Source organism: Triticum dicoccoides, chromosome 2B, assembly GCF_002162155.2.
Source record: "Triticum dicoccoides isolate Atlit2015 ecotype Zavitan chromosome 2B, WEW_v2.0, whole genome shotgun sequence".
Taxonomy (NCBI): domain Eukaryota; kingdom Viridiplantae; phylum Streptophyta; class Magnoliopsida; order Poales; family Poaceae; genus Triticum; species Triticum dicoccoides.
The window spans coordinates 65054756-65065370 of NC_041383.1; the positions used below are offsets into that span (position 1 = coordinate 65054756).

The 10615-nt window shown below is 49.5% G+C and overlaps 1 protein-coding gene across 1 annotated transcript; it reads left to right on the top strand.

The window, feature by feature from the left end:
• The first annotated feature begins 3344 nt into the window (after nucleotides 1–3344).
• LOC119367143 (dof zinc finger protein DOF5.7-like) lies at nucleotides 3345–4659 on the top strand. The gene has a single exon (XM_037632746.1). The coding sequence runs from the start codon at nucleotides 3421–3423 to the stop codon at nucleotides 4411–4413; it is 993 nt and encodes a 330-aa protein (XP_037488643.1). The 5' UTR covers nucleotides 3345–3420; the 3' UTR covers nucleotides 4414–4659.
• The last annotated feature ends 5956 nt before the right edge of the window (nucleotides 4660–10615 follow it).

Consider the following 10615-nt stretch of genomic DNA (forward strand, 5'->3'; position numbering starts at 1 on the left):
GCCGTGATTGGCGGCCGACACGCCACACGACGGGTGTGGAATTGCGTGGGGCCGGCGGGCGTGGGGGTGGGGCCGGCGCGGCGCCACCGACAACGCGTTGACTGCGAGCGGCCGCTTTAATTTTTTTCCCTCGCGGGCGGGCGGCCGGCCTGTATTCATATACGTATACCTCCGTCTGTTTTTTTTTTGCGGGCGGGCGGGCCGGCGGGGCAATCTTATGCCCATCCTACCCTTTGTTATGAAGGGGTATTGGGCAATCTCAGCCCTCCTTGTGTTTACAGGGGGTCTACCGAAGCGGAAGTGTAGGATAAATCTAGAGTTTTATTAGCGAGTACCTCAAAATTTTCTTTCTCCTGACGAAGTAAAAGAGGGCCGTTGACTTCGAGAACCAGCCTTCCTCCGCAAGCGCCACAATGAAGAAATAGAGAAAGGAGATGGGGCGCCCTAAGTCCACCTCCTCCCTTCATCTCGGCGGCGGGCGAAACTCGGGCGCCTATTGGGTTCAACCCACTCGGAGATTTGCCGATGAGGTAAAAAGGACATCCCCTCTCGTCTTTTATTTGGATTGCTTCGATAGAATGCAATGTGACTATGAAAGAATGGTTGCAATTGTGCAATGTTTGTGTTTAGCGACGTTTTTGTGCATTTGGGAGGATAGCGGTCAATAACAAAGAATTCGTAAGTAGTATGAGGGGTTATTCGTCTAACCAATGATGTCGATCTTCATGGCGCAAAGGTGGGTCACTTTGAACAATTGGATGCCGAGGGAAAGGACACATAATTGGATTGATTCCAACCCACACCGGTTCGTTGAGGAAGCAAGCAATTTGGGTCGCAAAACGACACCATGGAGGAGGACAGGTTGACGCAAGCCAGGATAGCCGAGGGGAAGCGGTTCATTATGCTGGATCCCAATGCCATGGATCCAATTGCAAGATCGTTTTGGTAGTTGACGGGAGCGGAGATCATGATTTATAGGATGGCATGGAGCTCCCAACACGCCAAAGGAGGTGCCTAAGCACACACCGGAGGAGGGGATGATGGTGATGATGCACACACAGGAGGAGGGGACGATGCAAACACTGAAGCATGCGACATGTGATGTGTGCATATGGTTGAATGCTTTATTTTTTTGCTCACGTAACTTGTTTAAAAAATATGTGCGTGATTACTTTTGAGATTTTGTGAAACGTTCTGGCAAAAAGGAGATTATATGAAACGTTTAATTCAACGGGCCTGCTAAAACTCAGTCGACTGAGATTTAGCGAAGTCTTAGTCGACCTTACAATTTTGTCCCATCATTTGCAACATTTTTTCCTGCCAGTTATAACATCTGTCTTGTTGGTTGTAGCATGTCGTCCCTCGTTGATTGTAGCACGTCATCTCACTGGTCACGACATCCTTTTTTGACGGTTGTAGTATTTTTTTAGTCAAAACAGTTATAGCATATGTTGTCGTTGCTTGCAGTACTGTCGCAACATTTTTCATCGCCGTTTGTAGCATCCAGCCATGCCACTTGCAGCATCACAACTATGCTGACATCACTCGACTGAGACTTTGTTAAGTCTCAATCGACTGAGTTCTACACGGACAAGTAATTGAATGAATATGAGGGGGGGGGAGGGGTGGAAGGTTGAAATATGGCAGCTCTGAGTATGCACCTCTCCTCGGCAACCTCTAAAATTTTATGGAACGCGCTAGCTCCATATACGTTTTGACCACTGCACATAATACGACAATGCTACAGTTGCTCTTAGGACTAGATTTCCAAAAAAAAAGCTCTGAAGAGGGGGTATACATGGATGAAGCTGCGGGGAAATGCATAAGGGCATCTCCAACGCTGACCGACAAATTCCCTCCCACATCCATCTGTGGACAAGGGGAGGGGGACCAGTCTGCGGACAAGGATGCGGGAGAGCCAACCATTCAACGCTGCCCGCATATATTTCAACCAACGTGTGAACTAACCCGACAATATTCATGCAAATACGATGGGTTTCATATAAACCAAACGAAATTCATTACATGTTGAACATTTTTATTAACTAATAAACTATGCCGGACTAAAGTGAAACTAGTCTACAACCGACGTCAGTGGATATCCGTTCCCACGACATGGATACCCTGATAGTCTACGGCCGGTCACAACGGATCTCCATTGTTTTCCTCATGTTCAATAGCCCGCTCATTGGACTGTCGTGAGCCCCATTATCCGGCAGTGCCGCTCATTGGAGTGGCACCGCTGAGATATACTTCAACTGGAGGGGAAGGGCGCCCTCCACTTCCATGAAGCACAAATCAAGGTTGGTTTTTGGGGCGGGGGCCGACGGTGGCCTGCGACCGGGCAAGACACCGGCTATATACATTGGCGTTGCCTCGGCGGTGGCCTTCATCGGACCTAAGAGGCGGCGACCTTCAATGTTCTACTTCTCCTCGATGATGGTGACGGGCGCGGATGTGCTGGACGCTGCCTCGTCAACTCCGCGAAGCCGGCTGCTCTTTTCACCGGCAGCGTGTGGTTACGCAAACGTTGATGGTGGATGGCGCGGTCGTAGGCACGAGAGGAGCGGTACAACACGGTGTCGTCCACGGCAACCACGATGCTCGTGCCGCCGCGCGCCGCTTCAACGACGGGAGTGAGAGGCCGCGTCCGTTCAGCGCTAGCGTCAATGCGGAGCGGCCGCCCTACATCGGTATGAATGCGGGCAGCTAGCGCCACATAGAAACATACCGGTCAGAACCGGACATGGCAGCGGTTCGGACCCCTGTAAAGCCCTCCTAGTTTATTTTTAGTTTGCGAAAAAAATACATCCAAACCGCCAAACAGACCCATACATTCCCGCGTTGGATGACCGCTCGAGGGTCCAAGTGGCCTGGTAGGCTGGCTGGCTGGCCGGCAAGGAGTTGGATGCATGCAGCAGCGGCAGTACGTACGTAAGCACTGGAGAGTGGGTCCAGGAGAAGCATTGTGCGTGGACCATCAAGGCTAGTTATTTGTCCTGCAGCTAGCTAGCTAAGCCTGGGCTGGGCAGGGCTGGGCTGGGGCCGAGCACTTGATGGCAATCACAGGCGCCACTCCACTGTGATCGACGTCGCTTTCCCCTCTCCCGTTAAACCCATGCACACAGTCGCGGCCAGCCTAGCTGCGCTACGCATCGCACGGGACGCCATTCAATAACCCGCTCACGGCTAACCTAATTCCCTCCCCGCCAGGAAACCCTCTGTCCACATCGATCCCATGATTCCCATCTCCACCTCCACCACCTCCGTCTCCCGTCTCCCTCCGTATATACGCGCCCGTGTCCCCTCCCACCTTCCTCCCCGCGTCCGTGGCCAGCACCTAATCCACAGCCGTGCCCTTGCTCGCTCTCTGGCCGGCTAGCTGCCTCTCGCTTTGTACGTACGCGCGTACGTCGTCAGATGGCCTCGACGACGGCCGACGACGCGGCGGCGGGGCGGCGCAAGGCGGGCACGCCTCCGGCCCTGCCGCCGCCCCCGGCGGAGCAGGCGGTGAGGTGCCCGCGCTGCGACTCGCCCAACACCAAGTTCTGCTACTACAACAACTACAGCCTCTCGCAGCCGCGCCACTTCTGCAAGACCTGCCGCCGGTACTGGACCAAGGGCGGCGCGCTCCGCAGCGTCCCCGTCGGCGGCGGCTGCCGCAAGAACAAGCGCTCCCGCTCCGGCTCCTCCGCCTCCGCCTCCCGCGGCCTCTCGCTCACCACGCCGGCCGGGGGCGCCGCCGACCAGGACCAGCACGCCGCGAGGATGGGCGTGAGCGGGTTCCCTTGCGGCGGCGGCGGCGGCGACTTCCGCGGCGTGGTCGGCATGCTGCCGGTGCTCCACTCCCCGGCCGTCGTCGGCCAGTACGTGCCGTTCGGGGACTGGTCCTCGGGGGAAACCAACGGCGGGGGCGCGGCAGGCCGCGCGACGAACGGGTCGGCGGGGGCCGGGAACGGGGCGGCGAGCAGCGCCATCGCGTCGTCCATCGAGTCGCTCAGCTTCATCAACCAGGACCTCCACTGGAAGCTGCAGCAGCAGCGGGTCGCCACCATGTTCCTCGGCCCGCCTAGCTCCTCCTCCTCCTCCCACCCCCACGCCGTCGGTGGTGGCAGCAATGGCATGCCAGCCGCCGCGCAGTTCGGAGGAGGCGGCACCTTCCTGCAGATGGCGGGGCTATCCGGCTGCATGGAGACGCTGCCGGCGGCCACGACGTGGTTCATGGACAACTCCTACGCGCTGCCTTCCCCGCCCCGACCCACTGCCGGTATGGGCGCCACCAGTAGCAACATCAACAGCGGCCGGAGTAGCGGTGGCGGCGGGGATGATAACGCCACGTCGGACAACAACAACAATTGCGGCGGCTCGATCCCGTCATGGGGTGACATTTCGACGTTCGCAATGCTGCCGTAGAAACTTCAACTTCCATGCGGATTCCGAAGGAATCGAGCTTGTTGCTAGGGAGGCTAATTTATCCCTGTTATTAATTCATTAGCGGATGGTTTGTCTCTAACTGGGTTGAGATATACGAAGTGTATTAATTTTAGTTCTTATTATGAAGTGATATAGTGCCTGTCAGTTGTCACAGAACCCTAATCAGCAATCCATGTATCATGTAATTTTCTTTACCGTTTGTCTATTTATCTTGTTTCATTTTCATTCGACTTTGGCTTTGTCTATGCATTTTTACATGCACCCGTGTTGTTAAATGACTTGGGAGCGAGTATTTGTAAGTCGACTAAAAAATTAAATTTGATGTAAGTCGAACCTTTTCATATATTGTTCTTCTTCCTCTTTGCATTCTCCTTCCCCACATTCTCTGTTGTCACCAGCCGAACCGCCTGCCACCGTGAAAAGCGGCGCTTCCACGCGCCTGACGGCTCCCCCTTCCCTCGCCTCCAGCCTAGCCGGTCATCTCTCTAACCCCGCATCCCCCTCCCCACACCCCACACATCGGCAGCCCCACCCCGCAACTGACTGTCAAGTCTTCCACTCACCTCCGCCTAAGATGACGTAGCGAGCCGTGTCACTACGACTCTAGTTCGTTCCCGAATCGGCCTCGCCTACGGCCCCGCATATAGCATCCACCTGCCATGGCGCCCCAGGCCTGGCCTCGGAGCTTCGCCTCGCCTCCTCTTCTCTTCTCACAAGAAATCGAATTACACGCAAATTCAGATAACTTAAAAATAGCTCATGTGAAATGACTTAGATCTCATGTCTAGGCTGGATTTAAACGTGTTCGACTTGAGCTAGATGATGTTGTGTTTGTGATTAGCCTCTTTTTTCACGAGACCTTTTAAGGTGCATCAGATCAATATTGACCGTTCATTTTTTTGTTTGGACGGCCCAGATATGGAAATACTACTGCAGATTTTCAGTAGTATATTTTGTGATCAGGGGTAATTTCGGGAGTTCGCTGTTTAGCAAAAACGCGGGCTGGTTCCCTCAAAATATGAGTGAAGGGCACTACTGAAATTTCACATATTCATTCTTTTTCATTAGCCGTGGCCGTCCGCACCCATCACCGAAATGAAGCCCACTCTTTGCACACACCTGAATACCTCGAATGAATTCCTGAAAAAAGAATACCACGAATTAAAAAGAAAAACTAGACAAATAGATCGATGAGAGATGGGCTCAAGTGTTTGATGTCATAACCATCTTCATCATACAAGGTTGGCATGTACGCTACATCTCTCTCGAAAACTGCAAGCAGAGGCCAAGCTCCATTGAGCTCTTTATTTTTTCAGGGAAAATGCTTTTTCCACACATCCAAAAGATCTGGAAAAAAGTATACATGTGACATATAGTTGTAGTATACATGTATAAAATTTTAAGAACATATACATATATTTATATGTGATGTACACAAAAAAAACAAATACACTGATTAAATTTGGCTTTTTCTTTTTTGTATTTGGGTCAGATATTTGTCTTTTTTGTAGCATGCAAATAATCAAATTTATTCATGAAATTTTGTATGTACTTGAAGAATATGCATATCTTTGTAGAAAAAAATAAGAATTTTTGAAACTTTTAAATATAAATATATATAATTTTGAGCGAGCTCCATGGAGCTCCGACCTCGGTCTTTGCAAGGCCGCACTCACCTCTTCCCTCTCTCTGTCTCTCTCTAAAAGAACGATGCAGGGTTGCAGGAAGTAGCAACACATTCATGGCCGCCAATGTGAAGCCCTAAACCAGTAATGGCGAGGCAGGTTGTCAGAGCCTATTAACTCCATCCCTGTGGTAAGTACGAGAGAGCAAGATATGTTGGATGCATCATGGATGGTTCCGAAATGAAGGCTCCTTTTTCATCTTCCCAGTAAGATTCTTCCATTCCTAGGAGTATCGATCACACCCAAGGCCGACATGAAACCAGTAATTCTTACCCTCCAACAGGAGCGAAGACTGTTGTGAGATCTTGAATACGTACTCCCTCAGATCGATCTAGGAGCCTAGCTAGGCTGTAGGGGACCACTTCGGCTCGAGCTCGATTAATTTCACCACTATTAGAGCATATGGCTAAGGGCGTGTTCGGATCCCCTCCAGCTTCACAAAACTCTCCAAATTCAGCTTCTCGAAGTAGCTTCCTGCTCCACCTGGCGAATCCCATCCGTTCGGCACCGAGCGCAACTTCTCCCCAGGGTCGGCCCTTGGGAGTGAATAGTATAAAACTACCACTTTTTGCGTTAGGGTTCCAAAAGACTACCACATATTTGTTTGTGACTAATAACTACCAGAATCGTCGCCGGCTGTTTCAAAAAACTCAAATCGCCATGTGATTTAGAATTGACCCGGTTTATGACAGGTTGGACCCACCCCTAAACAAACCGTTTGTTTGACTGTTTGATTGGCCGTTAACTGACACGTGGGGCCCACGTGTCAGCCAAGGAGCTATTCTATAATCCCACCTATTTTTTTAAAGAGACACCCATGCCACGAGAACAGAGAAGAAGAACAGCTCGAGGGGCTCCTCCGCCACCCGCCGCCGTCGATCACCGGGGCTCAATGCCGACCGCTCCTCAGCCCCACCTCCTTCTCTCCCTACGTCTCCCCGTGCCCGGGTGCTCCTCGTCCCCCGCCCAACCAGCCCCTCCCGTGCCGTCAGCCGCAGGCAGGCCATACATCTACCTTCTCCCTCGCTCTGCAGACGGCTGCGGGCGCCCTCGTCCACGTCCACGAGCCTGGGAGGAGCGCCGCTCCTGCCTCGTCCATGCACTTGGGAGAACCCCGGCCCCGGCTGCTCGTAGGAGCACACCGCGCTGAGGAATGCGGCACCCCAAGCTCCTGGGCGGGACAGCCTGAGCGGCGGCTGCTCCAGCGGCTCTGAGCTGCGGCTCGCCGAGCCTGGCGCCGACCCTGCAGCACGGCGGGGCACGGGGGAGTGGTATGTGAGGGAGCATTTGGGAGATCCTCCGCTGCCTGCAATCCGACGAGGCCACCGCGCAAGCTGCAGGACGACCTCCCCAGGGGAAAAAACCACGCAAATATTACCTGCACATTTTTAGTGGGAAATCTTAAGCATTTTGACATTTGCGAAAAAAACCAAATCAAACGCTAAATATTACCTACAAATATTACACTTAATTTTATTTTATTTCACCGACGAAGCACCGCTATCCAGTTCCGCGAAATTATCAAAAGAACTTGTTAGACTAACATGAACATCCTCAAAAAACTATAAATATATAAATGTATTTGCTAATCGTTTGAATTTACTATTCATCCAAAATCATATGCTGATGCTCGTCAGGTTGTCATCGCCAAAGTATCAGCAGTCACCTTCGCACGCTCAATTTGGGACGGACGCTAGGCCACGTTACACGCCATTGAAACACACAACCAGTTGATCCAATACACATAGTCGGCTCGCACCCCTGGGTATGGCTCCGGCACCACCGCTGGGCTGGTGTTCTTGCCAACGAATAAAGAGCAGCCTCATCCTCCACCGGTTGACAAAGAGCAGCGAAACTGGACCGCCGCAAAGAGATGAAGAATCAGACAGACTAAGAGGGAAACACGTAGGCCATAATTTTATTCATACTAGCATAGCCCGCGTGGCGGCACGCCACGTCCATCGTTACATTGTATTTATACGGATCGTAAAGTGCATTTTTATATTTGTAATAATAGAATTGTCCATGGCTAAAACCCAAAAAGAATAATATCCTATGAGTCCAATAAAAGAAGATGGAAAAAGGGACATTTATTGCTGCTATGCATAATACATACTGATGAACGGAAGTTTACACGCTGATACATATTACTAAAGGTCTACCTATTGGCATTGTATACAACACGCCGCGCCTGTTGATACACTATGCGATAAATTCTGCGTATGGTTATATTAAACTTTAACTGTTAACTATTTGATTAATTTTCAATTGTTGCTTATTCAACTTTAATTTTGATGTTGCAATGTATATATAAACATCATATTGGTACAGATAATGAAATCTTTCATATATAACATTATTGCATAAAAAGAATCAATGCATTGTAGATAAAGGGAATACATATTGATATTGCATGATAAAATTTTGATTCTTCAATAATTCATAGCATCCATGTTCGATCGCTTTCCGGATTTGTGTGGATGATGAAATTATACAGAACTTTGTTAATACTTTATGTTCAAATTACATACGTAATAAAAGGAAGACTCGTGTGTTAAATTTATGACCGTCGATTTGTTTCTAGTTTGACATCATCTCTTTCTGGTTTGCAGGGGCATGTAAATAGATATGCTTACTTGGTTTGCTTAATGGGACCGAACATGAAAGTAATTACTAAGGACTATTTCAAGACAACCATCGATCTAAGGTCAACCTCGTGATAGCTTCTCAATATAGAGATTGGATCAACTCAAACTGGAATCAATACAATTTTTTCACTTAAATTTGTGAATTGATGGTAGAGAAAAACCTCCTCAACTCAAATTGTAATAATACTGAGTGAATTGCAAAAAGCCACCACATTTGAAGTTCAAGCATCAGTTTGCCACCACATTTCTAGCGCGTCCCAAAAATCCACCACTTTTCTTGTAAATTTTCTCAATAAAAACAAATGACCGGTTTGCCGCAATTAACACGATTTCTGACAGGGCTGGCCCACTCGTCAGGTGCCACGTCGGACTAATCGGACGGCGCACGGGTTGACGGCCGTTACGGCACGCGCATGGTCAAAGCACTCGTGGCTCTGTCTGCTTGCCCCATTCTCCCCTCTTTCCCCCGTCTCTCTCTCTGTCCTGCGATGGCGGCGGCGAGTCAGCAGGAGGTGGAGGGACTAGAGGTGATGGTGATGGGTTCTCGGAGGTAGACAACTGGCTCGGCAGCAGTAGCTTGCCGACGCAGCGGGCTCCTTCACCGGAGCGATCCCCTTCGCCCCGTTCGCCGCCGGTGTGGGACGTTGAGCGTCGTGTGGCGGCGGCCCTAGCACGCAAGATCAGGGCTTCCGGCGTGGGAGAAGGCCATCAGTGGGCTTCGGGGTTCGGTAGCGTGTGGTAAGATTTCTTCCTCGTCCACCCCCGTCCACCCCTCTCTTCCATGTTACTGTCTTCACTGGATTGTGATTTTAGGGCTACATATAGTGCATATTTATTTTTGTTAATGGGCTGTTAGATTTTAGGGCTGTTTCATTTTAGGGCTTTGTTTACTGGATTATTGAAGATTATTTTAGGGCCGTTTCATTTTAGGGCTGATATAGTTAATATCTTCTCTGTATAACATGTTACGGTAGGAATTATAGCTCTGGGTTTATGGATTTATGCATGAATGCTTTGTTTACTCCTTATTAATTACACTTAATTGTTGTCCTGTAAATTATGTGCAAGCTTTGATAGTGCTAATATCTTGTCTGAATAACATGTTACATTATTAAAACTAAATCAATCAAGCACTAATTCTCCTCAATTTTGTGTAGTTTCGATGATGAGATAGTGAAAAGAAGGTACCATTTTCAAGGGAAAGACAACTTGGAAAGGACCACTTCTCTGTCAGAAATTACTTATATTAACATGTTAGCACTGCTAGAGACGGAAGACGGATATACTGAAGCTGACTACATGTTCTATATGAAAGAAGAGGGAAAGGGGGCAGCAGGGATGCATGTTATTGACAGTGAAGAGAGTGTGGAGGAGATGCCAGACCATTATGCTGAGCAGAAGGTGCTCAACATAACTGTAATTAAGGCTAATGAGCCTAATCCAGGAGAGTTTAACAGGGCAAATATTGTGGAGGAACAAGTAGCTATAAATAATGTGGGGGATTCCAACATTATTTCTATAGATGAGGCAGGAGTATTGTTCCCTATTTCTATTGAAGACCCAGTTGAGGAGCTGTATGTTGTGCCTATTGCTGTTGTAGAGCCAGGTGAAGAGGCTGCTTACGTTAATACACAACAGAGCATGACTTTGAAAAAAGCAAAGGGCAAAGAGAAATTACAGGAAGATGTTAGGCCCTCTGATGATGAAGGGTTTTTTGATTTGAACTGGTGTGAGGAGAAAGAGGAAGAGCATGACATAGGTAATGAGGAGGAAGATGAAATCATTGAGAAGTTGAAGCAGAAAAGGAAACAGAGAGAGGATCATATGCATCACTTTTAAGAAGACATA